At 43.8% G+C, this 26,768-nt stretch overlaps 1 protein-coding gene across 4 annotated transcripts in view; it reads right to left on the bottom strand.

The window, feature by feature from the left end:
* The window catches only part of NEK10 (NIMA related kinase 10), a 109,534-nt gene that overhangs the window by 18,786 nt on the left and 63,980 nt on the right, over positions 1 to 26,768 (bottom strand). For all 4 annotated transcript variants that reach the window (XM_070359566.1, XM_070359565.1, XM_070359567.1 and 1 more), the window contains 10 exons: positions 18,192 to 18,233; positions 16,600 to 16,678; positions 15,777 to 15,844; positions 14,348 to 14,427; positions 12,943 to 13,029; positions 7,751 to 7,975; positions 4,805 to 4,944; positions 3,866 to 3,927; positions 1,907 to 1,984; positions 46 to 110 (listed from right to left, as the gene is read on the bottom strand). In XM_070359566.1, coding sequence (XP_070215667.1) covers positions 46 to 110; positions 1,907 to 1,984; positions 3,866 to 3,927; positions 4,805 to 4,944; positions 7,751 to 7,975; positions 12,943 to 13,029; positions 14,348 to 14,427; positions 15,777 to 15,844; positions 16,600 to 16,678; positions 18,192 to 18,233 — 926 coding nt within the window. The remainder of the gene's footprint in view (positions 1 to 45; positions 111 to 1,906; positions 1,985 to 3,865; positions 3,928 to 4,804; positions 4,945 to 7,750; positions 7,976 to 12,942; positions 13,030 to 14,347; positions 14,428 to 15,776; positions 15,845 to 16,599; positions 16,679 to 18,191; positions 18,234 to 26,768) is intronic.

Raw genomic sequence — 26,768 nt, forward strand, 5'->3', positions numbered from 1 at the left:
TGAATCTAAAGATCACAGGTCACCCAAATTTTTCTAAGCTCATACCTTTTAAACAGTGGTCTGTTTCTTTCCATACTGAAGAGAAACCTCAAGGCTCTGAATGCGTAACACTGGAAAATAGAAGGATATGTGATTCTCAAATGGTAGCTCAAGGAAGTAAAACGTTTTCAGGATAGAATGATCACGAAGCGGACACTAACGTGGCTGTACAGTGAGCGTGGCTGGTGGCTGCAGGAGCCACAACTCGTAACTGAAAACAGGGGACAGAAACACCAGAGTTCTTGTGTTTAAAAAGCATTTGCCCTGTGGAAGGCTTGCGGTGCCTGTCGTTAGTTCCTTTCTAGAACGTACAAAAGGAGCACAGAGACAAGAAATAAAACTCCTGTGCCGAGAAAACCAAATGGCACAAGACTTCCAGGAGCTCGAGGTTTATTTTGTTTCTAGCCTGCTACATATGCCTCAATATTTATATAGTTTTCATGAGAAAATAAACCCTAGAAATGATGGCATATAAAAATATCCACAGGCACAGTGGACTCCAACTTGACAAATTGGTTTCTTGAGTAAAGTCTAAGGCAGTCCCCAGATAGAACCATCTACAGTCACTCCCGAGAACACTCAGAAGAGGCCTGTGAGGGTTCACCAGAGAAAAATAAACACTGGAAATTCTGCAGTGCTGAGAAAAGAGAGCAAGAGAGCCCTGGGCCTGCAGCTATACCTGTACCCGAGGCCACCACAAGGGTGACTAGCGTCTGCTGAATTCAAGTCTGGAATCATCTCATAAAATCAGTGACCTAAATATAGAAGGGTCGCAAACAAAACGGCCTGGGAAAGTCAGGCAGATAACAAGACGACACAAAGGAGCCTGGTGAGAAAGCAAGCGGCTATGAGAAGTGGGGAACCTGTGTGTGTCTTGAGAGAATTTCTGTAAAAATTCTTTAAAACCCTCTGATGACCTAACAGGCTGCACGTCCAGTAGATGGTGGACTTGTCCTGTTCTGGCACAAGGTCGGGCCTCTGTGCTCCCTGAGAGGCAGTCATCCCCACACCTGTGTGTTCTCAGTGGCAGCTCTGTCTGCCAGCCCACAGACACCACCACAAATTCTCTGAGGGTCTGACGATCATTCTGGGTGAGAGCCCTGAAGTCAGCTTGAAGGCAAACGTCATATTTTACTTCCTTTTCTAATGACTTGAAAAAAGGGATGAGCTTCAACAGCTGCAAAGGCTTCCTCTGACTCTGATTTTATTATTCCAATGTTGCGGGGAACACTTGCCCTCTGGTGTGCCATATAAGATCCTGCAGAATGAGACCCCTTCTTACCCACCAGGCCCCCTCTCCCAAGGCACTCCCCCTCCTCCTTCACCCCCACACACCTGCCCTAAGCAAAGCACGCTCTAAGCTGCCAGGCCTTCGTGCTGTGTCCATGCTGTTCTCTGTGTATGCTCATCCGCTCTGGAGTAGGAGCCATGCGTGTCCACTCCACCCCTTCACTCACCCAACCAGCACCTTCTCATCTATTGAGATCCATTTTACAAGTCTGCCTTTGTAAGGGAGAAAGGCTAGTGACTGCGCTCCATGCTTAAATACAGCACATAATTTCCCACCCCACCCCTGCCTTCTTTTTGCTGATATACAAGCAATATTTTTAAAACATAGAACAAAATAAGCAAAAAAATATCTAAATAAAATCACCTATCTCCCTATGGAGAAACTACTATTAAATCTTTTACACTGTTTTGACAGCATTTCTTTCCATTCCAGCCTCTCTCACCAGGTATTTTTCCCTCATGGTCAGTACAGGGGACCAGTGCCAACCTACAAGTTCTAAAAATCATACCTCCTATTATCAAAATTTCCCCAGATTCCAGTAACTTGATATTAAAGAATAATAGGTATGTTTATTACCTGTAATAGATTAGTTTTTGCTGCATTCTTTTGTTTGTTGGGTAAAATTAATTTTGCTATTGTATATATACCATTTTCCTGGAAGAATAAAGATGCCATGTTATGAGTGAGCAAGAAGAAAAGAACAACTTTAAAACATTAAAGAACTGTTAGTATAATTTTGGAACCATGAGTAAATTTTATAGGATAATACTAAAGATGTTAATGTAATGTGTTTAAACATCAAAGGGTATAACCACATCTTAAAATTTCAACTGTCATTAAAGATGATAACAAAGTACATCAATTAAAAGTGATTTAAATACTTTAAAAACAAAGAGTAGGAACCAAAATGTGAGCAGAGTTAAGGGACCCAAGTATTTCTATATTTTGCATTTTAAATATAAAATTATAAAATACAATTATAATATATAAAATATTTCTCCCTTTATTGTTTTGTTAATTAAACAATACATGGAGATAAATGAGTATAGAAAAGAGAAAATTAAGAGAAAATATATTTTTAAAAATGAATGCTATTTGTATAAACAATTAACATCTTTCTAGACTTATTCTAATACAAATATACACATGGAGAAGTGAACAAAATGTACTGCCTTACCGGTACTTTTGTATTATCTATTAAATACATAATTTACTAAATTCTCTACGTGGACATTTATAACTGTGCAGAGTTTTACTGCCTTACTGCATTCAGTCTTTTATAAAATAATCTATTTTTAACTGGAGGATAACTGCTTTACAATACTGTTGTAAATATTGTATTGTTGGTTTCTGCCATACATCAACATGAATCAGCCATAGGTATACACATGTCCCCTCTCTCTTGAAGCTCCCTCCTCGCTCCCACCCCATCGCACCCCTCCAGGTTGTCACAGAGGTTGTTTGCACTCCCTGCATGATACAGCAAATTCCCACTGACTACCTATTTTACATATGGTAATGTATGTTTCCATGGCACTCTTTCAGCTTGTCCCTCCCTCTCCGTCCCCCACTGGGTCCACAAGTCTGTTCTCTGTGTCTGCATCTCCATTGTTGCCCTGCAGATAGGTTTATCAGTACCATCTTTCTATATTCCATATATATGTGTTAATATACGATATTTGTTTTTCTCTTTCTGACTTACTAGCTATTATGTGAATTAGTCTTACGGTTTCCTTGTTTTATACGTGACAAAGTCAAAGCTTAGGCGGAATACTTTTCCAGAGGCCAAGCCAGCAAGTTAACAGTAATGGGACTGAGCTTCCCCCTGCCTCACCAGCCACCCTGACCTGCTGAATTCCTCAGGGACTCTCATCACTGCTGACCTGATCCTTACTAACATTATGAATTTATATATTTTTAAGTTGATGTACTGACCCCCCAAAAAAAACGTTTCCTCTGTAAAATCCAACAAACAGGAAGTAACTTTTATAACAGAAACACATTACAGGGTTGTATACAAATGTGTGTATTTATGTACACACACACATACATATGACTCTATATGTAGTAAGTTGGTTACTGAATGATGCTGTGTGTGCTTTGTGAAATTAGTCCCTCAGCAATAAATATTTTTGTTTGCTGTGTTTCATCCATATGACCCCCCCATCCCACTACTGGGCATATACCCTAAATAACTTGACGTCCTCTTGGCTCATGGCATCCTGTGTGCCCCAAATTAAAGCAGTTCAGGATAGCTGTTTTAAAAAGGATAAAGAGAATGAAATAAACTGCATATAATATAAGAAATAAACACCATCAGTCAACTACATGGCAGTTCTCTGAAAGCTAAGTGAGTTAACAGGGGAAGGACAAGAATATAAAATGGAATCCTGCATGTTAGCTAAGATATTACAATATTTTAAGACCACGTTGCTGGGACCACAGAGGCCATGATCTGGGATACCGGGCCGCCTGCAGGGGGCTCCCTGCACGGCGGCGTGGCCCGGCACCCCCCCCCCCGCCCCGCCCTCTCACCTGCACCACCTGGTGGGCATTGCTGTCGTCCAGCACCAGCTCCGTGAGGGCCGCACAGCAGGCTGCAATGAAAACCACCAAACACCGAGTCTTTCATGCCCACGGCTGCACTTGCATGGTTACACCAGCACTCTCACTCTCTGCCTCAGAGAACTTCACTGGCAGGGTCATTCCTCAAAAAACACTAATTTTCTGGGCCTTCCCTGGTGGACCAGTGACCAAGACTCCACATTCCCATTGTAGAGGGCCCAGGTTTAAGCCCTGGCCAGGGAGCTACATCCTACATGATGCAACTAAAAACCCCGCATGCCGAAATGAAAATCAAAGATTCCGTGTGCTGCAGCAAAGACCTCATGCACCCAAATAAAGAAATAATTTTTTAAAAGAGTTGGTTTTAAAACAAACACTGATTTCCCCTCTGGTACATCTCTGGGGAAAGGCAGCCGAGCTGTGCTGGCCGGTGTCTGTCTTCTCCATGTAACCCAAGTGTGCGCCCACCCCAGGCCTCCTGTGTCCTGGGGGAGGTGGGCAGGCACCGTCCGCCCTGAGCCCAGCACAGGCCCTCATGGAGCAGGTGCATAGTGCACATCCACGATGGTGGACAAATAGTGCGCACTTTAAATACACTATACAAAGTAACCTTTACAGTCTGAGCATGGACTGTTTCAGAGGGCTGATACACTAGGGCATGGAACTTGTAAGAAGAAGGGGCCAGGAGTCCAACTCCTGGTTGTGCACCTGTCCAGAACACAAAGTCTGGGGTGTCGTTAACCTGCAGTTCCAACACTGGTACCAGGAAGTTTCAAGCATCCACATGAATTTAACTTCACAGTTTTTATAGTTATAAATTGGGCCTAATTAATATTATCCTTATAATCTTAGAATCATATAAAGTTAAACAGTATCAAATAATAAAACATAATAATGTGATATAAATACCTGCTTGAAGAGAGAAAGTATTTTCTTGTATTTCCCGAGGGCTTAAATCTTCTGACAAATGAAGCTGCTGGATTCGGCCAGCCGCATTGGCACTAGACAGGCTTCCAATGGAGGAACGATCAGAAACAAAATTTCTGTCTCTGAAAAAGAAAAGTCAATGCACAGGCCGATTTACCAATGGCAGTTCACGGTCAGTGCTTTCTGGTTTCCATTTGAGAAATCTTGCCTCTCCAAGATCATCAAGTTTTCTCCTATGTTATCTTTATTGTTTGACCTTCCAAACTACCCAGACATGATTTTTGTGTACGGTGTGATGTAGGAGTCATCTCTCTATGTTGCATTCAGCCGCCTCTGTTTTGAACTCTTTTCCTCTGCCATTTACTTGAATACATCTCGGTCTTCATCATTCTGCGGTTTGTCTTTTTCCATTAAATGTCAGTCTTCTTTTATCTTAGGGAAGTTCTCTTCTATTAGATCACTGAGGCTTTGCAAAATTTCCCTTGGTTTCATTCTTTACCTTAGGGATGTTAATTACCCACATGTTCCGCGGCCATATGCTTCATTTTCCAGCTGCTCTCGCTCCCTCGTCCCCTTCCCTTGTGCCGTGTGTAATGTCATCAGGCACGCCCGTCCTTTCACTGACTCCACGTTCTTCCTTGTCCTGGGTTTGTGCATTAAGTTCTCATCTCTCCCAGCTCCACAGTCATCCTGCTCTCCTTTGTACTGTTCTATCACCTCACCTTCAATTTCATTTCATAAACTTCACAGTCTGTTCAGTCTAACAAAACAAAGCTTTGGATTTTCTATTTACTTGGTGTAACATCTTCCACAGCAGATTATTTATCTGTCTTTATTTGCTTTGCTGCCTTTTGTTTTACATGATTGCCCAGAGTTGTTTTTTGTTTGTTTTTTCATATTTATTTGTCATGACAGCAGCTCTACCTGGATTTCTATATGCCCAAATATAACGTGGATGGAGTCTCTCCGGCCTCCCTCCTTAGTCACCCAGGCCCTCTGTCCTTCCTTTGGGGAGCACAGGGAAGACAGCGGAGCCAGGTCTAGGGATAGTCACCATCAGTGATCTTCAATTATGATAAAACTTGAATGTCAGGGATCACTCTGCCTGATCAAGAGCACGGAGCCTTTTAGTTACTGCCTCTGAGTTTGGGACTGCAGGTGGATGGGCATGACTAGATCTCACAACACAGCCTGTTCATACTCCAGCCAGCAGACAACCTGGCAGCCTCGTACCAGCTCCAGGCAGCCAAGCTCTGAAAGGATACTGTTTACCCAGCTGGGATCATAATTCTCCCAGAGCACTGAGTAATGTTTAACACAGAAGTGTTGACATATAGCATCTTTCCAGGGAAGAGATTTCTAACATTGTACCACAGAAGTGGACTGGGAAAATTACTTTTTTTAGATGTAAAAGAACCCTTTTCTATCAAGAATAGTTATGGCTTGAACAAAATAGGAAAATAGTGCCTTATATTAAACTCAGTTCTGTGCAGGCACTGTCCTTGAAATATTGCTTAACTATTATATAATTTAATTTTATCATCAAGAAAATAGCTCCTTTCCAAGAGGCCTCCCCACAGCTACTGTAATAACTATCATGGAACAAAAATCACCACCACCACCACCACCATCATCCTACAGACTCAAGCGGGGAAAAATCATCTGCAACCAGAGTTACTCTGACTATTAGGCTAACCCATCATGCCACATTACTAATGAAAGATTTATAATTTAAACTTTAAAGTATTTGAGATTTTTGTGTGATATTCATGAAAACAAGAAGGTTGTCAACAGTCTACACATCTTTTCCTTGGTTTTGGTAAGGACAGAAATTGTTGAGAAAGCTACTGCTCAGATCTCTAGCCTATTCTTACACTTTGGAAAGTTCCCTCAGAGAATGGAAGTGATGACACACGGCTCCACAATATCAAGTTACAAGGCACAATAAGCACAAAGTCTGAATGACGTTGATTTGATAGCATGTTATATTAAAACTGATGTTACTCTTTTATTAGAATGAGCTTTATTTACACACTACAGATAAGTGTGATCTTTTTATAGGCAGATATAAAATCCTTTTCACCTTTAATTCAGCATCTAGAGGGGTGAATTATGCTTTATAATAATTTTAGGTAATAGAATCCTCCCACTAATGGTACCAATAGATGTTGTTATTCAATACTTCAATGTACTTAATACACATAATATCTACCTACTATCTGTTGTTACTGTTATAATTTTTGCAACAAGAGAATTTCAGTTTGCAACTCTTTTAACAAACCATTCCTTCCCCAGATTCATGGCTCTGAACATCACTGAATTCTGTCTTTAAAAGAGAGACAGCAAGGTGTTCACATAGCTCAGAGCACTGCCGTGGAGATCAGAGAGACAAGAGGAGCAACTGGACCAGGGTCAGTAACATGCAGTCATTTGATGGACAGTATTTTCTCCTGTTTCAGCTAAGGATTATACACCTGCTCCTGTCATGCAGGCTTTGCCTTCTCTTTATAGATGAGTGACATATATGCACACACAGACATTTCAGTAAAACAGTAGTAACTAGTGTACTTGTTGGGATTACAATATGCATATACTGATTCAAGAAGGGTGGCCAGACAAATGTTTTCTTTGGGTTTCTATTCAGCCCACATTTGCAGAGTGAAGGCCTCCTTTACCCCTGGCACTAGCCTGGAGGCTGGTGATGCAAAGATAAACATGTCAGGGCTCCCCCCAACCAAGAAGCTAAAAGACAAATGCTCCCAACATTGACAAAGAGCCTGTTTACTACAAGTAAAAATGACTGCAGAAGAGAAATGACCAAAGAGCAGAGAGGAGCTAGCCGAGCACGTGCCCACCCAGCCTTCAAGCGGCTGAGACCCCAGCCTTCATCAACCAGGGTAAAACAGGTGAAAGGCCTCCCTGACTCACCCTCGCAAAATATGAAGAAGTTGCTTGATGCCGCCCCAGATGCGGATTTCCACGCTGGTCTCTGGGTCCTCGCAAATCTGCACCAGAATCCAGACGACACTCCATAGCAGCTTCAGGTGGTCTGAGTGCAGCAGGCTGAGCAGGACGGGGACCCCCTCGTAGAGCTTCACCTGCTCTCTCACCTGGCGCTCGGCACAGAGCAGGCGCAGCAGCTCGGCTGTCAGCCTGCGATGGGGTGGGGGTGGGGAGGGGGTGCACTCAGCTCAGTGGGACGGCCTGGCTTGGTTCACACTGAGCTGCTCACTTGCACAGACTGTGGCGCTAGCACACTCTACATCCTGGTCTGCACACGTTTCTGTAAAGGCTGGACCACAGCTAAGTGTTTGTAGCTCTGGAGGCCTTACAGTCTCTGTCACAACTACCCAGTCACACTGACACGGAAAAAGCAGCCACAGGCAACACACAAAAACCAACAGGCACAGCTGTGTGCCAATAAACCTTTATTTACAAAAACAGGCAGGGGGCCAAATTTCTCCTGCAGAAATTTAGCCCTTTGTAACCACTTTTTAAGTCACATCTTCATAGTATCCCCATTGGTCTGGCTAAAAACCTACTAACCAGCAAATAGGCATCAAGTACATACAATGGGGACTGCACTGTGCTCAAGACCAAAGAAATAAAAAAGCTCTTAGTCTTCAGAAACTTATCATGTGATTATAAAAATGAGACATTAGGGACTTCCCTCATGGTCCAGTGGTTAAGAATCCAGCCTCCATTGCAGAGGGCATGGGTTCAATCTTTAGTCAGGAAACTAACACCCACACGCTCAGGGCACCTAAGCCTGCATGCCACAACTAAGACCCAATGCAGCCAAATAAATAAATCTTTTTTTAAAAAAATGAGACATTAATACATGATGGCAAAAAACACTATGATCCAGGGAAATTAAATGCAAAGCGCTCAGGGAACATCTGGAGAATAAAAGATAATGATGGATAAGACATAAGGTTCAACAAATCTCTGAAACATTACAGTGACAGACATTTCAGAGAACCATCCTATCCTCCAGGCTCACACTCCGAACACTCTCCCGGGATGGTGTCATTTATTCTTAAGGCCTCAGACCCTCTCTCTGCCCTACATGGAGAGTTCATGCAAACATCACTCCCAACCTCTGGAGTTTCCAGCAAGCCACTTAGGTGCTCCTCAGGCACTCACCCAACTATCTCTAGGCTCAAAGTCCTTATCCTCCTCCGCAGATCAGCCCTTCCTCTCATGTTCCTGATCTCCACAGCCTTTTCAATTTCCAAAGACTGGGAATCCTCCAAGACACCTCCTCTTCAACCTGTCCCTGCAGTGGGGAACCTCCAGTGCCCCGGTTTCCGAGGCAAGCACTGGGGCTAATTCTTCTGTGAGTCTGGCAGTAGCCATCCCCACTGTCCCTCCATCCTCGTGATGTTCAACTATGCTCACGATACAAGCGCCTCAGCCACCCACCTCTCCAACATTCCCATTCTTATCTGGACTCACAATTCTTTGTGTGTGTGCTAAGTCCCTTCAGTTGTGTCCAGTGCTTTGCAACCTTATGGATTGCAGCCCACCAGGCTTCTCTGTCCATGGGATTCTCCATGAATACTGAGGGAAAGAATACTGGAGTGGGTTGCCATGCCTTCCTCCAGGGGATCTTCCTGACCCAGGGATCGAACCTGCGTCTCTTATGTCTCCTGCATTGGCAGACGGGTTCTTTACCACTAGTGCCACCTGGGAAGCCCCCACAATTCCTTTACCTGAGCTAATTTCCATAGCTCCTCTCCCTCCCAAACTTTCATGCTCTGACATTCAGAACATATGTGCTTTGGTACACTGCGTTCTTCACCTTCTCAAACTTACTTCACCACACCTTCCCTCCTTGTTCTAAGTGAATCGCATTTTGTGGCTGAATCCCACACCCCACACACTAAAATCAGAAGAACGGTTCCCTAGAAATCCATCCGATCATGCTTAAAATCTGTGAGTCTCCATGATGTTCATGATAAAAGCCACACTATTTAGCACAAACAGCCCATCAATGACCTAGTTAAAGGTGTCTCATCTGTAAAATATGGGAAGAAAGTTACCATTCAGATTAAACAAGTCAACACAGAGAAGTGCTTAGAGCAGGGCCTGGCCTGTAAAGGGCTGGCCAAAGTGAACTCTATTTCTAACTCATCGCCATCTGCTGAACTAGTTTTCTGCACCCCTTCCACACCCTGCTGCGGCTGCACCCACCCACACACGCTCATCTCTTCACATCACTGCACGCCTCCAGGGGGAGAATATTCTGTTCACTTGTCCCTTTTACTGCCCGGACAATTGCCCCTTCTTTTAGGAAACTTGGAATGACCTCTTGCTCCAATTGGAGGTGCCCTGTCCCCGGGGTATCTGTCCTGTGCCTTACCGACCACACCAACTACAACATTGGGGTAGAACTGAGGGCTCGTGTGTCTGACCTTCCCCTACGTTGTGCAGCCCTGTCTCACACACTTTTGGTTTTTCAATACCTGTGCAGGGTCTATTAGGTAAATGGCAGATAACCAAATCTATACCAACCAGTGCAGTTGGTAAAAGAGGGTTAAATTGGCTTAGAAGAAGAATTCAAGGGATTTACTATGAGTTAAATGTCAGTGCTTTATTGCCTGGGATTTCTATTAACTATTTTGCCTCCTTAGAATATTATGATTTTTTTCAACTCAGTATCAAATGATACTGAACTAAGTATCAAATGACACAGGTTGCAACTTGATAACCTAACAGATATCTGGATAGAGTAAGTTTTCAGGGCAAAATGTAGTTCAAGTGAAAATGATTCATTTTACTTTAGATTCCGTTTTGGTCACGAAATAAGTCAGTAGCTATCTTAGTGTATTTTACTTGCCTTAAGCAAAATGGCTGTCTGAGGAGGCCTTACAAACAGCTGTGAAAAGACAGGAAGCGAAAAGCAAAGGAGAAAAGGAAAGATATACCCATTTGAATGCAGAGTTCTAAAGAATAGCAAGGAGAGAAAAGAAAGCCTTCCTCAGTGATCAATGCAAAGAAATAGAGGAAAACAATAGAATGGGAAAGACTAAAGATCTCTTCAAGAAAATTAGAGATACCAAGGGAACATTTCATGCAAAGATGGGCTCAATAAAGGACAGAAATGGCAGGGACCTAACAGAAGCAGAAGATATTAAGCAGAGGTGGCAAGAATACACAGAAGACCTGTACAAAAAAAGAGCTTTACGACCTAGATCATCACGATGGTGTGATCACTCACCTAGAGCCAGACACCCTGGAATGTGAAGTCAAGTGGGCCTTAGGAAGCATCACTACAAACAAAGCTAGTAGAGGTGATGGAATTCCAGTTGAGCTATTTCAAATCCTGAAAGTTGAGGCTGTGAAAGTGCTGCACTCAATATGCCAGCAAATTTGGAAAACTCAGCAGTGGCCACAGGACTGGAAGAGGTCAGTTTTCATTCCAGTCCCAAAGAAAGGCAATGCCAAAGAATACTCAAACTACCGCACAATTGCACTCATCTCACATGCTAGTAAAGTAATGCTCAAAATTCTCCAAGCCAGGCTTCAGCAATACATGAACTGTGAACTTCCAGATGTTCAAGCTGATTTTAGAAAAGGCAAAGGAAACAGTAAATTGCCAACATCCGATGGATCATTGAAAAAGCAAGAGAGTTCCAGAAAAACATCTATTTCTCTTTTATTGGCTATGCCAAAGCCTTTGACTGTGTGGATCACAATAAACTGTGGAAAATTATGAAAGAGATGGGCATACCAGATCACCTGACCTGCCTCTTGAGAAACCTATATGCAGGTCAGGAAGCTACAGTTAGAACTGGACATGGAACAACAGGCTGGGTCCAAATAGGAAAAGGAGTACGTCAAGGCTATATATTGTCACCCTGCTTATTTAACTTATATGCAGAGTACATCATGAGAAACGCTGTGCTGGATGAAGCAGGAGCTGGAATCAAGATTGCTGGGAGAAATATCAATAACCTCAGATATGCAGATGACACCACCCTTATGGCAGAAAGTGGAGAACTAAAGAGCCTCTTGATGAAAGTGAAAGAGGAGAGTGAAAAAGTTGGGTTAAAGCTCAACATTCAGAAAACTAAGATCATGGCATCCAGTCCCATCACTTAATGGCAGATAGATGGGGAAACAGTGGAAACAGTGTCAGACTTTATTTTTCTGGGCTCCAAAATCACTGTAGATGGCGATTGCAGCCATGAAATTAAAAGATACTTACTCCTTGGAAGGAAAGTTATGACCAACCTAGACAGTATAGTAAAAAGCAGAGACATTACTTTGTCAGCAAAGGTCTGTCTAGTCAAGGCTATGGTTTTTCCAGTGGTCATGTATGGATGTGAGAGTTGGACTATAAAGAAAGCTGAGCACCGAAGAATTGATGCTTTTGAACTGTGGTGTTAGAGAAGACTCTTGAGAGTTCCTTGGACTGCAAGGAGATCCAACCAGTCCATCCTAAAGGAGATAGTCCTGGGTGTTCTTTGGAAGGACTGATGTTGAGGTGTTGAGGCTGAAACTCCAATAATTTGGCCACCTGATGCAAAGAGCTGACTCATTGGAAAATACCCTGATGCTGGGAAAGATTGAGGGCAGGAGGAGAAGGGGAAGACAGAGGATGAGATGGTTGGATGGCATCATCGACTCAATGAACATGGGTTTGGGTGGACTCCGGGAGTCGGTGATGGACAGGGAGGCCTCGCGTGCTGCAGTTCATGGGGTCAAAAAGAGTCAGACGGGACTGAGCGACTGAACTGAACTGAAAGCAAAATTGATTTTAGGAATCTAATCATTTATTAATACACAATCTGAAATTACTAAAAGTAGAGCCACCTTAGAGTTTCTTTCCTTAAGGAGATAGGATGTAAATAAATGTAATAAACAAAAGTATTAAAGATGCAATCATGTATTTATATATTTCTAATATATGACCAGTTCTAGAAGTGAGACAGGACTAGAGATAAACTGATATACCTCTTTATTATTTGTTACTTTATATATATTAAATAGAAAATAAATGCAAAGCTGACTTGTGATATTCAGTTAGCAATGTAACATGGCATAATTAGAATAATAACCATCATTTTCATCAAATATAAGACACTGCCATTTTCCCGTATTAGCAATCCTACCTTTTGGAAAGCAAGTCATATTCGTGTAAAATCATCAGCAGGTTTTCTACAATGTTGAGCTCACTTATCTTCTCCCTACACTCTGGACTACAAATTGAAAAGTATTAGTAACTATGAGAAATGTCTTTTATTGACACCGCATCCACATGTTTAATATCTTAGTCCTCATATTATCCCAGGAGGAGAAGCAAAATGCAATATGGCTCTATAGAGCGGGGCTACATTAAATGCCAACATTCAGTAAGTATTATACGTCATAAACTTAAATTTGTTCAGTAACAGTATGATGAATAACACAGTCCCCACTGGAGAGGGGGATTCACAGGGTGTTCACTAAAAAGTAGTGAGGAGCATTACTCACAATATCCAAGAAACACAAACAAGCTACAGGTCCTTTGACAGATGAAATAGAGAAATGTGATAATTGAATATTTATACTTAGTTACAACTGAATATAATTGGGTGCATGACTGAATATTATTCAGCCATAAAAACATGCTGTCATTGTTGATAATGCGGATGAACCTAGAGGACATTCTGTTAAATGAAATAAGCCAAACAGAGAAGGGCAACTACCATATGGCATCGCTTACATGTGAAATTGAAAATAAGCAAAACTGACTATATAGAAACAGAGAACAGAATAGCAGGTGTTTACTAGGGGCTGGAAGCAGCAGGAACAGGGAGATGTGGGTTAAAGTGCACACACTTTCGGGTATGAGAAGACTGTGCACTAAAGACCCAACTACTTGGCAACCACAGTTAGTAACACAGGGCCGTGCACGTGAAAGTTGCTGAGAGAAGAATTTACATGTTCTTATCACAGAACCAAAGAGAGAGGTGAAGAGGTGTTAATTATCTTGGTCTTGGTAATCAGCCCACAGTGTATATGTGTATCAAATCTTTACATTATACACTTGAAATACATAAAATTACATGTGTAATTATTCCTCAATAAAGCTGGAAAAAAAAAAAACCGTGATCAAATGACTGGCATAAAAACATACTTCAAGTTTTTTATTTAAAATAGTCATAATCTCTGAAAGGGTTATCTAGAGTTTTTTAAAGTGCAAAAATATTTAAAAGTCTTAAACATAGAGGACAGAATGAAGAAAGACAGTCAGGGAGATTCAACTGTCAAAGAAATGTGCAATTTGAAAGTAGAAATAACTGAGGGTTGAATGAAAAGAGTAGGTAAATATTTCTGGTCAGAAAAAAATTTTTAACTGCTTTGCTCTTCCAACTTAAATTCTAAAATGATGCATTTCCATCCCATTCCTCTTCAATATATTGATGGCATTTCATGTTTTTATTCACAAATCTTAACTAAGTAGGTGACAAAATGAATTTTGCATTTCTCCTATCTGAGTTGCTACAGCAGTACAACTTTTAAAAATGCGCTCACCTTTCAGCTAAACTAGCCAGAGCCAGAAGAGCACCCAGCAGAACATTCGTATCTCGGGCACTGAGTAAATTCACTAATGTCTGAAAAACAGAGTAAAATAAAGTTTAATTATGTAAAAGTACAAGCTTCTTGAACAGTATGTTTCCTTCTAAAGATCATAGATACTTACCCTCAAAAAAGAAGGTTAAACATTCACAATTCTCAGTTGTTTCTGCGGCAGGCGTCCACCACTCTTTGGACGAGCTCCCTGTATCTCAACAGTCACCTTCTCAGGATTCCTATTACTATTACTCCTGTTCCTATTACATTTTCAGAGTCCCCCAGCGTGTACACTCAGACACACTTCAGGCCAGAGCTGCAGCCTGTACAATTGCAAGGCTGATTTTGGGTTTCCACTATGTGAACTTTCCCCTTTGTGACCTCATGCACTTTACATGGCGCTAGCATTATCTTTGTTTCTCAGATCCCATCCTCTTTTTTTCCTCTCACTTTTTCCTTTCTTTTTTTCTCCCCCCAAGGTGCATGGTATATGGGATCTTAGTTCCCTGAATAGGGATTGAACCTGCAGCCCCTGCCATGAAAGTTCAGAATCCTAACCACGGGACTACCAGAGTAGTCCCTCCTTTCTGTCTTCCAACACAATGTTTCCCAGGCTCCAGTCACTGACATATCATTTCACAATTTTTGTCACATGGCACCCTTAACACTAACTTAATGTTACTCAAAAATGTTCTTCAAATTCTGATATTAGTGAAATATATAGCTTTTGAAATAAAAAACACTAACCTGTATATCACTAAGAATCAACCTCCATAAAATGAGTAGCATGTGCTAACACTTTTAGACAACTTTTCCCTAATACTTGCTGAATAGTGGCTTCCTGGGACACCGAAACTCACAAACTATTGAAACCTGGCTCTAGGCAGCTACCATCTAAATGGCTTTGCTATAAATATAAATGTAGTGTGTTTTGATTAAGCCTGCATTCATTCATCTTGAAATATGTATTTGACTCACAGGTACTAAACTATCTTATTATGAGATTAAACCACATGAAACTGACCTACAGACCATGGTAATTTCCTATGGTTCAAACTAACATGACTTCTGTGCCAAACTAATATTCATTTATTTGTAACCACACACCTGGAGTCAGTTTATGTATAACAACATTTAAATTAGGCAATCAAATTAGTTGATTAAGCAATAAAGAATTAAACAGCATAAAAAAAAGTTTCAGAAAACCTCTATTTGCTGTTTCTAAATTTATTCTTTAGGTGGGTTAGCAGAGATTGGCAGTTCTAAGCTAGGTCAGCAAGTTTTCAAATTATAATTACGGGTGGAGTGGCTTGACTACAAGTGCTCTGGACCCCGCACATGAATCATCACCCCATGACACTGAAGCAGGAACTCCTCTGGGACCACTCACCTTGTGAGCTCCGCTTGTGGTGACCCATTCTCTTTGGTCTCTGACAGCAGCAAGTTTTTGAAAAATATCTAAAAAGAAATGAGATATTTCAATGAGGGATTTGAAGCTTACAGCGGAGGAGTGCTTAAGCTTCCCAGGTAGCACTAGCTGTTAAAAAAAAAAAAAAAAAAAACCTGCCAATGCAGGAGACCTAAGAAACAGGGGTTTGATCCCTGGGTTGGGAAGATCCCCTGGAGAAGGCCACTGCAACCCACTCCAGTATTCTTGCCTGGAGAATTCTGTGGACAGGGGGGCCTGGCAGGCTACAGTCCACAGGGCCACAAAGAGTTGGGCACAACTGAAGCAACTTAGCATGCATGCAAAAAATATTTTTACCAAAAGTTGCTTTCATAGGCTTCCCCTGTGGCTCAACTGGTCTGTCTGCAATGCCAGAGACCTGAGTTGGATCCCTGGGTTGGGAAGATCCCCTGGAGAAGGGAAAGGCTACCCACTCCAGTATTTTGGCCTGGAGAATTCCATGGACTCTATAGTCTATGGGGTCGCAAAGAGTTGGACAAGACTGAGCGACTTTCACTTCACTTGCTTTTATAGAAGTCTCTCTTACGCTAAATAAACCTAAGCTTGTGCTCAATGAAAGTCTTTTTAAACATGAAATTGGGCTTTTCAAGATAAGAATCCTGATCTAAAATCTCCCCTCTGGGTACATTTTGCCACTGAGCATAACAGTTGGCATGGGCTCTCAAACCCATAGCTGTGTGGGGACCCTCCTAAGTATTCAGAGCGTCCCCTCTTCCCTGCCGCTGCCTCCCGGGGCCGCGCTCACACGTCATGTTCACCAGCTTGTCCACGCTGTGCTGCGCCTCCCCGTAGCCGAGGTACCCGTGCGCCACGATCTCCATGTACTGCGAGGGGACCAGACAACAGGTGAGCTGAGGAGAGGACTCCGAGAGCACGCAACAGGAGTGGTAAGGTTGTGTACTTCTGAAAATGAGCTGTAGATGGCGCGACAGGGTCACCAAACAACGCTCGGTGCCCCTGCGCCGGCTTCAGGCAAGTGCAGAAGAGGATGGGTTCTGGGCTTTCGGCTTCCCTGGGGTGCCAGAAGTGGAGGGCGGGACCTGGAAAGACTGCTTAAACTCTCAAAAGTCCCAAGATGACTCATAACTCAATAAATCTGTGTTGCAATTTAGCCTCCAAATATAAGATACAAGTAAGATACATGATACATAATATACAGTACCTAGAATTTTAATTCTTCAATGTATCTTTTCATTAGAATTTTTATAACACACTGCATAATCCCTGGAGAATCCCAGGGGCGGGGAAGCCTGGTAGGCTGCCGTCTATGGGGTCACACAGAGTCGGACACGACTGAAGTGACTTAGCAGCAGCAGCAGCATATATTTTATTGACCTTATGTTTTATAATATCCTAAATTACATCTAACCAGCATACAAGTTGATAGCAATAATTAGAATGAAATGTATGGGATAGTCTGAAAATCCCTCTCTGTTTGTAATTGTAAAATTATAAAAGCTGAGAGTAATAAGAAATAGGTTCAGAGAAATACATACATTTCTGACATTTTAATGGAAGTAAAATGGATAGAAAGATCCTTTACAATGTAATCTTAAAAAGGATTATTTCATTAAATGAGCTAAACCTCTAGCCAATTAAAAAAATTTCTTCAAGATAAAAACTAGATATTATCTATTTCCCAAGAATAAAAATAATAAAATAGGTTTACTGTTAATTGCCATTAAAATTAATCATCCATTGATAATTTAGAATAAATTTGCAGGGCCATGGGTTATGATGAGAGTTATTCTTTGCATACATGCTATAGATTTCAGGAGGATGGGCTGTTTCAACTATTTCTATACCTAGAAATTTTGTTTGATTGTATTAATAAGCCCAAACATTGGGCTGGCTCAGCATATTTATTCAGCTCCTTACCTTCCCTCAGTAGTTAGCAAAGCAGAAAAAATATATGAAGATCATTCCTCACAGTGTCATTTATTTCCAATATTGTAGTGAGCACAGTAATTCTTTATTGTGTGAAAAAGTTATGAACATCCTCACAGCCAATATTTTCTCCTGCCAGCTTGGTGTGTGCACTGCTGAGGCCCAGGGCCTGCCAGCCAACACCTATTTATTTTCTTCACTCAAAAGACAGGTGACCCTTTATAAAACTCTCATTTCACAGGTGGGGTAAAGTGAGCCCAATCAGCCAGAAGAAAACAGCCCAAGTCCCTCCCTGCTCTGTGTGTATCTTGTATACTCACGACCCTAGGCTCTTCTCCTTGGCAGGCAGCTATGTTGCAAGAGACCTCTCTGTCACACACTGTGGATCTCTGCCCGGAGGCACAGCACAAAATGGAAAGGCAAGACCAGCCACCACAAAAGAGATCTTACCTGAGCTAGGTTTTCAATTCCACCCAAGCTATGAAGTATTTCCTAATAAAATAAAACAATGGAACAGACATGAAAGATGAGAATGGAGGGGGAGGGATGTATTTTACATGCAATTGATTTATTAAGTCATGAGTTTGTAACTATTTCTGAAGGTCCACATTTGAATATAAATATGGAAAACTTTAATGCTTGTCATTCATACTATATTTAAGATAAACTTAATAGATATGGGCTTCCCTGGTGGCTCAGCAGCAAAGAATCTGCCCGCAATTCTGCCTGCAGGAGCCGCAGGAGACATGGGTTTGATCCCTGACTCAGGAAGGTCCTCTGAAGGAGGGCATAGCAACCCACTCCAGTATTCTTGCCTGCAGAATCCAATGGACAGAGAAGCCTGGCAGGCACAGTCCATGGGGTCACAGAGAGTCAGGCACGACTGAAAGTGACTTAGCACATGGGCACACATTAATAGATATGAAAGTTGGGTTGAGCTGAACTGGAAGTAAGAGTGCAGGTTGAGTAGAACAGGAAGTAAGTAACTGCACCCCGCGTCCTCACTCTATTTACTTCCTCCCATGTCATCATAAAATGTCAGAGCTGCAAAGAGCTGTTAGATATCTCTCCCTTTACCTCCTCATATTACAGAATAGGAACACTAAAACCCAGACAGGTAAACCATTTTGCCTAAACGACAGAGTCTGGATAAAAATCCAGCATCCCTGAATCCCAGGACTTTCCTCTCGGCCCCTGCCTGGTGTGGTCCATGAACCAGCAGCAACAGCAGCGTCTGGAGCTGATTAGAAATGCAAAATCTCCTACTCACCCCAGACATACTGAATGACACTCTTAGTATCAACAAGATCCTCAGGTAACTCACATGCCTGATAAAATCTGAGCAGCATTGCTGTAGCAGAGTAGAAAACAGGGCTTCTCCTTCAGATGATGTGGCTAATGATTTTATTAAACTCATACCCTGAACAAATGTAAGGATAATCATTGCAAAATATAGATCTGATATAGATCTTTCAGGGCTTCCCATGTGGCTCAGTGGTAAAGAACCCGCCTGTCAATACAGGAGACATAAGAGACTCAGCTTCTATCTCTGGATCAGGAGGATCCCCTGGAGGAGGGCATGGCAACCCACTCCAGTATTCTTGCCTGGAGAATCCCATGGACAGAGGAGCTTGGGGGCTACAATCCACAGGATCGCAAAGAGTCAGACACAACTGAAGCGACTTAGCACTCATGCACAATTTCCAATAAGAAGGCACTGCATAAAACTTCTGAAAAGTGGTAAGAGAGAGGGTGCTGGGAGTTGTGAAAGGAACTGGTTTGGAGCTCCACTAACAGCCACTGCTCTCAGGCTACTCGCACTGATGTTTATCTTGGGATGAACGGGTTTCAGGTGGCTCTACCTATTTAACGCGACACTGACTCCTCTCTCCTTACCTACTGTGCACACAAGGAAGTTATTTGAAATACAAATATTAGCCATCATTCCAGCTCCGGAACGTGTCTGGCAATAAGTACATGAGTATGTATGAGGGGATGATCATGTGCTACCGTGGAGCTGCCTGAGCAGCTGAGGAAAAGGCTCAGGGGCTCGAGGTCTCCTAGGTCAAGGGCCAAGGTTTCCTTAATCTGTGTGAAGGGAATCTGGAAACCACACACCCTTGTTCAAATTAAGAATGAAGGTATATTTATAACTCAATTAAAATAGTTCTATGACCACCTACTAATTTGAATTCCCATAATTGCTATTCACTTTAGAAGAGCTGCTGTTAAAGAAAAGAAGAATACTGTATGCATTGCCACTAATTATGATGGACATTTTATACACATAAAAATAACATTTTAAAACCACTTATATTTTTTCAGCATTTTCTTTTCCGTTCCTGTTAGTAAGATCCCCAGGTTAGGCTCTGAAGGAGACACAAATATATAGATGACAGAGGTTGACTTCACTGAGCTGCAGCCAAGGATAAGGTAGACACACAAATAACTGGAATTTAAGATAGATCTAGGTAGGTGTTTTAAGAAAGTTATAGGGCTTCCCTGGTGGCTCAGACGGTAATCTGCCTGCACTGCAGGAGACTAGGGTTCGATCCCTGGGTCAGAAAGATCCCCTGGAGAAGGGAATGGCAACCCACTCCAGTATTCTTACCTGAAGAATTCCATAGACAGAGGAGCTTGGTGGGCTACAGTCCATGAGGTCACTGAGAGTCGGACATGACTGAACGTAACACTTTTTCATAGTTGAAGAAAGTTATACAGGAGGTGCTGTGACACCCCAGAGGAGGGACATATAATAGCCTGTGAGAGGACCACGGAAAACTTTATAAGGCTGGTGGCCTCTGAATGGGCTTAGAGGGATGGATAGTTGTGCTGAGGAGATGTGGAGGAAGAGAAGGAAATGAAGGGGATTCCTCCAAGCAAAGAGGACAGGAGGATCAAAAGTGCACAGAAGTTGCATAGAAAGAACATCAAGATGTTGTATCACTATGAAAACCAACTCCCTAAATTTATGAAGGGAATCACTGGGGATAATGTTAGAAAAACAGAGTGAGATGAACTGTGGGAAGACTTGAACATGAGCCTGAACTGAACTTTGCATTTGAGCCTGATGGACACGTGTGAACAGGGCTGATCAGACTCAGCTGTGGGGACTTCCCCCCAGTCTTGAAGGAAACTAGAGAGGGACGGGCATGGAGGGAAGCCCCGCAGGTTGGCAGGCGCAGAGAGAAGGGAGTGGACATGTGAGCAGTCTTGACATGGTCTGACCAGCTGGACATGAATGCCAGTGGAGAAGAAGGGTGCAGAGAAGAGGCTTCAGCGTCTGCACAGCGAGGTGATGGGAGGCCAGGACAGGATAAGCCCAGGGAAGAGGGGGACACAGGCTGGGTAAGACAAGGAGGTGGAGTCCGACACGCTGAGCTGCTGGCGGTGGATTCAGGTGATGGAAGAACAACAGGCCCGGAAAAGCGCGCCGAGGGCAGAAGACTGAGATCTGGCATTGTTGACATAAAGGAAATTTAAATGTGAAGCTTGGGAGATGCCACCAGGGAGAGACTCATGTTTAAATGACTGGTCATGGTCATTCTTAAATGTTTGCCTTGGCAAAAATATATCTATACAATCATCGGTGTTAACAGTATGGAACTGATTCCATGTTTCCCAAACCCTGTCCTGGGAATAATGATTTTATTCTGTGCAATGGGTATTAGGTGTTTGAAATATTTTTATGATCAAATAGTAGGTCGAACAGAGTGTAACAAATTATTTTATTACAGAACTCCTCTGAGCTTTAACGTGCTGCCGTGCACCACAGTCTCCAGTAGGAGGAGCCGCCCATCTTCCCTGCATACGGTGGGTGAGACACACCAGCTTTTCACAGAGCACTCACTGGGTCCTGTGAGCCCTGTGTCAGAAGCACTGTTAGGAAACACAGGAAAAGGAGCGAGGCTGTACCACCACTAGAAAATGTCATTACTATGCCCTCAAGCAGTGACCCACCATTTACTAAACAAGCCATGGGACAACCGGAGAACAAGACCACAAGGCAGCCTCATCTCTGGGCTCAGCAGTCCCGGCTACCGAGCTGAAGAGCAGACAGGACAGCGCTCCTCCCCGGCACGGCCTGGGCTCTCAGGACCCGGCTCTAGACTTCCGAGCCTAGTGACCTGGAGACAGTTTCCATCAATCTGGACAAATGTCCTTGCTCTACCTATTCCCAGGGTTTCTCTCTTTTTAAAAACTTGACACAATAATATAACACTGATAAAAACTACAGAACAACAGCGCGCCCTGCGACACCACTCTGGCTGCCGTCAGTCCAGCAGTGCGTCGCCATGGCAAAGCGTCAGGGCCCCGGACACGCCGTCCCTGTCGGGCAGTCAGCAGAGCACTGAGCTCCGAGTGCCACGTCCTGACCCGCCGCCCACTCCTCTGCAGTCAACAGCCCACACTGCTCATCCCTCTATCGCAACCGAAGGTTCCCTGGGCCTGACCAGTACGTATCTTTTCAGGTGTGTTAGGAACTACTCTTCTAAAGGCTTATAAGGGGAAAGGAAGCGTTTCCTGCCTTGGAGTCTGGAGGAAAGGTGGTGTCACTGACAGAATCTGCAGAATTCGGCAGTTTGCAGGAGCGTCAGGATGGAGAGACCGAGTGAAGTTACTGCATGTCCCGTGAGCAGTGGGCTCTCGAACACTTTGGCCCCTGTGTTCCTTTATATACTTACAAATTACTGAGAGTCCCAGAGACCTTCTGTTTATGTGAGTTAATCTATGTATATTTACCGTGTATGTGTGTATTCACTCAGTTGTGTCCAACCCTTTGCAACCCCATGAAGTGCAGTCCACCAGGCTCCTCTGTCCATGAAACTTTCCAGCCAAGAATACTGGAGAGGGTTGCCATTTCCTCCTGCAGGGGATCTTCCCAACCCAAGGATCAAACCCGCATCTGCATCTCCTATGTTGGCAGGTGGATTACCTGGGAAGTTCTTTATATTTACCATATTAGAGATAAAAAGTGAGGAATTTTTACAACACAAGAGCACACAGCATGTGTTCCACCAGGAGCGAGGGTACACCATCATCACATACCCTGCGGCCTCTGGAAGGCTCCACTGCATGCTCGTAAGAGAGTGAGAATGAATCACACTGGAGCATCACCTTTAAGACCATTTTGACCCTGTGGGACCCCTGGAAGGGTCTCAGAGACCTGTGAGAGTCTCCAGACCACCCTTTGAGAACCATTATGCTACCATATCATCCCAACAAATACCTGGAAATTTGGGACTTAAATGAGGGGGAAAGTCTCAGGCTGGAAACGTGCTTGTGAGCAAAGAACAGCAGCAACAAAATGACTGGTGAAGCCAAGAGCTCAGAAGATAGGGGAGCCTATAACAAAGACAATAGCTTTGGGGAAGGTTAACATTTCAGGGCTTCCCCAGCGGCTCCGAGGTAAAGAACCTGCATACAGGAGACACAGGTGACTCGGGTTCGGTCCCCAGGTCAGGAAGATCCCCTGGAGGAGGGCATGGCAATCCACTCCAGTACTCTTGCCTGGAGAATCCCATGGACAGAGGAGCCTGGTGGGCTATAGTCCATGGGGCCACAAAGAGTTGGGCACAACTGAAGCAGCTGAGCACAGAAACAACATTTAGGAAGGCAGAATTTTAAAAAGGAGCAAGTAAACAGCACAGAAAAACAGAAGGTGATGAGGAAGAGCTGGAGGTTTTCAGGATCAGTGAGAGGAAACAGAAAGTGTGGCAAGGGACGCAGGCTGCTGGAAGGAGGCTGGGGTGCGAGGCGGGCTACCGGGCCATACAGCTCCGCGTCTCTCTATTGCTGTGGCTGATGGAGATGTAGGTTAGGAGTTTAAGGTGGGGTGATGGGGCCATACAGCTCCACCGTCTCTCTATTGCTGTGGCTAATGGAGATGTAGGTTAGGAGTTTTAAGTTTTTCCATTTATCGTTGGTAAGCAACGTGCTCTGACAGCTCACTGTAAGCAGCCTAGGTAAACTTTATCCTGCTTGGAACTCCAACTACACTTGAAATCTCTGAACACATATTGTCCTTTAATTATGAAAAAGGAAGCAATTTTGTCTTTAAAAATGGCTTCTCTTTCATCCCTTCCACTCATTTATTTCTGGAACCTTCATTAGGCATATACTGGAGCCTCTGGGTCAACAGATGCTGACTGGATCATGGCCTACGATGGCCTTTTTAAATGACTTCCGAGAGGTCTTGGTGCACAATATGCAAGGAAAAGCTCTACTGCACATCAGCTGTAAAGGAAAGCGAGTGAGTTGCATATAAATAGTCTGACCTTTCAATAAATGCAGTAATGAAGGTGAGACCAAGGCTTGAAAGGATAGTGTGTCCTGAAAAGGGCACTTTTATGATAAGAAAAAACAGAAAGGGAGCCACTGACACCGTAATAAAGACAACAGATGGAAGGCTGAGGCTTGGCAAGGAGGAGGGTGAAAGTGAAAGTGAAGTCGTGTCTGAGTCTTTGCGACCCCGTGGACTGTAGCCCTCCAGGCTCCTCTGTCCATGGGATTCTCTAGGCAAGAATACTGGAGTGGGTTGCCATTTCCTTCTCCAGGGGATCTTCCCAACCCGGGGATCGAACCCGGGTCTCCTGTACTGCAGGTAGACGCTTTATCCTCTGAGCCACCAGGGAAGCCCCAAGGAGGAGGGTATTTCTTCAGAAATAAGAAAGGACATAAAGGTGCATAATCGCCTGTCAATGCAAGAGCCATAGAGATGCGGGCTGGATCCCTGGGTCGGGAAGATCCCCTAGAGCAGAGCGTGGCAGCCAACTCCAGTATTCTTGCCTGGAGAATCCTATGGACAGAGGAGCCTGGTGGGCTACAGTCCATGGGGTCACAAAGAATCAGACATGACTAAAGCGACTTAGCATGCATGCACAATGGTGCATAATAATCCAAACATTTCAAGCAACAAAGAAAATATGAGCATTCCTACTAGAATGGCCTCAGTTTTGCCTGTAAAACAGGTAATGCTGCAATCTAATAAGAAGACCAGGGTAGGAGGGGTGTGTGTGAGAAGCGGACATGGTCTGGGGCGGCCACTGTGGATCATGCAGCACTGATCACGGATTCACCAGGAGAGGAAAGGGAGGCCTGGCTGGGACATTTGTGGGCACAGGTCACAGTAAACCCCAGCGTGGCTCGACTTCGGCCAGAAATTCTTGGCAACTCAACATGTTAAACAACTGCTCTCGTTTGTGGACAGAGTGCCAGGAGGAGAGATTCAGGGAACACCTCCTTCTATGGAAAGGCTGGAAATCAATGGGAGATCTGGTTTAATGCATGCTTTTGTCATAAAAGCCCCAAAGCAAAGAGGTCACAGAATTCTTTCCTTTAAAAAGCAATCCAGTCAACCTTGTTCCAGCCCATCAAGAACTGGGTTAAGAAAGGGAATACTTTAGATGAAGATCAGCAGAGTATGACACAAGAGCCATCAATTCTCTGAGCAAACAGCATGTCTAAGGCAAATATTTTGCTAACTTCTATAAGTCCAAAAACTAGACCTCCTGCTAAAAATCCACCTTCTTCCATGAATACTTATATTAATACCATATACAAGCTGTTCTTATCCAAGCTGAGGCCTATGGGGCATAGGGCAGGGGTTGGGGGACAGTGTTAATATGACTAGGAGCCTAGGGCCAGGGGGAGAGGGGGAAGTGACCCAGGCAGAGTGGAGCACACACCACCTTCACCAGCATGGCCCACACAGCTCTGTCTGGGTGGTCACAGGAGAAAAGGAAAATTCCCATCAAACTCTGAGCAACCAGGACGGAAAGGTTTTTGAGGAATGTCACATATTCAAATAACTGGTTGACTGAACTACAACAACACAAAGCCATCCTAGAGTACGGAATGGGGAAGGGAGCAACTCTTCTAAAGAAAAGAGCGAAGCTACCATGAGTCCCAGGAGACTCAAACCAGAGCAGGTTCATCGCTGGCTAGCAGCAGCACACGTTGTTTTGAGTGCTGAGTTTGGAAAAGATGGTTATCAGGGTAATGAAAGGAAATATGCCCTGATTCAAATAATAACTTATCAGTAAAGCTGAATTCAAAATAAATGTGCTTCAGAGTGGTCTGAGCATCCCAGTAGCTTATCAGGATGGGGCATAAAAGGAGATATCTCTCAGGGAAAAAAGCAATCTGTGAAAATGATTGAAGCATGTAAGAATGACAAGACTGCCCTTTAGATATTAAATGCTGGCAAGCAGAAGCAATAATGGCTCATTAGCAATTTGGAGACTTCTCCAAACTGGTTGGGCAGTGGTTCCCGCAACCAGTAGCATCAGCGACACCTGGGAACTTGTTAGAAATGCAGATTTCCAGGCCTTCCCCAAACTTACTGAATCAGAAGCTTCCCTGGTGGCTCAGACAGTAAAGAATCTGCCTGCAATATGAAGACCTGGGTTCAACCCATGGCCAGGAAGATCCCCTGGAGAAGGAAATGGCCACCCACTCCTGTATTCTTGCCCGGGAAATCCCATGGCCAGAGGAACCTGGTGGGCTACAGCCCAGGGGTCGCAGAGCCGGACACCACTGAGCGGCTAACACTTTCACTTTCAGGTGCCAGCAATCATTAAGCGTTCCGCGTGCTTCTGATATACAGAAAGTTTACAAACTTTGCTTTATAAAAGCAGGAATCTTAGCAGCTGGGTCTGGAAGGAACAGCTTTCACAGACCAGGTGGTGTCAGGTAAGTGCTTGCTACTCAAGAGTGTTGGCCATGGACCGGTGGCCTCAGCGGAACCTCGGGCCTCAGTGTACACCTATGGAATCCACATCTGCACTTCCAAGAGCCCCAGGTGATTCCCTGTGCTTAAAAGTATGATAGGTACTAACCCAGAGACAGAATGCTCAACTGACTAGTGAGAGGCGGGGAGACTCGCTCCAGCAGACGCCTCCTCTGGGACAAGCGGGAGCCCTGTGCTCACCTCTAACTCAGGCTCTGAGGCTGGACTCCGGGGAGTGCATGGCTCTGGGGCAGCCACCATGTATAGGCCTGGCTGCTCCCCCTGTCAGCCCTGGA

This window comes from Bos mutus, chromosome 22 (genome assembly GCF_027580195.1).
Source record: "Bos mutus isolate GX-2022 chromosome 22, NWIPB_WYAK_1.1, whole genome shotgun sequence".
Lineage (NCBI taxonomy): Eukaryota > Metazoa > Chordata > Mammalia > Artiodactyla > Bovidae > Bos > Bos mutus.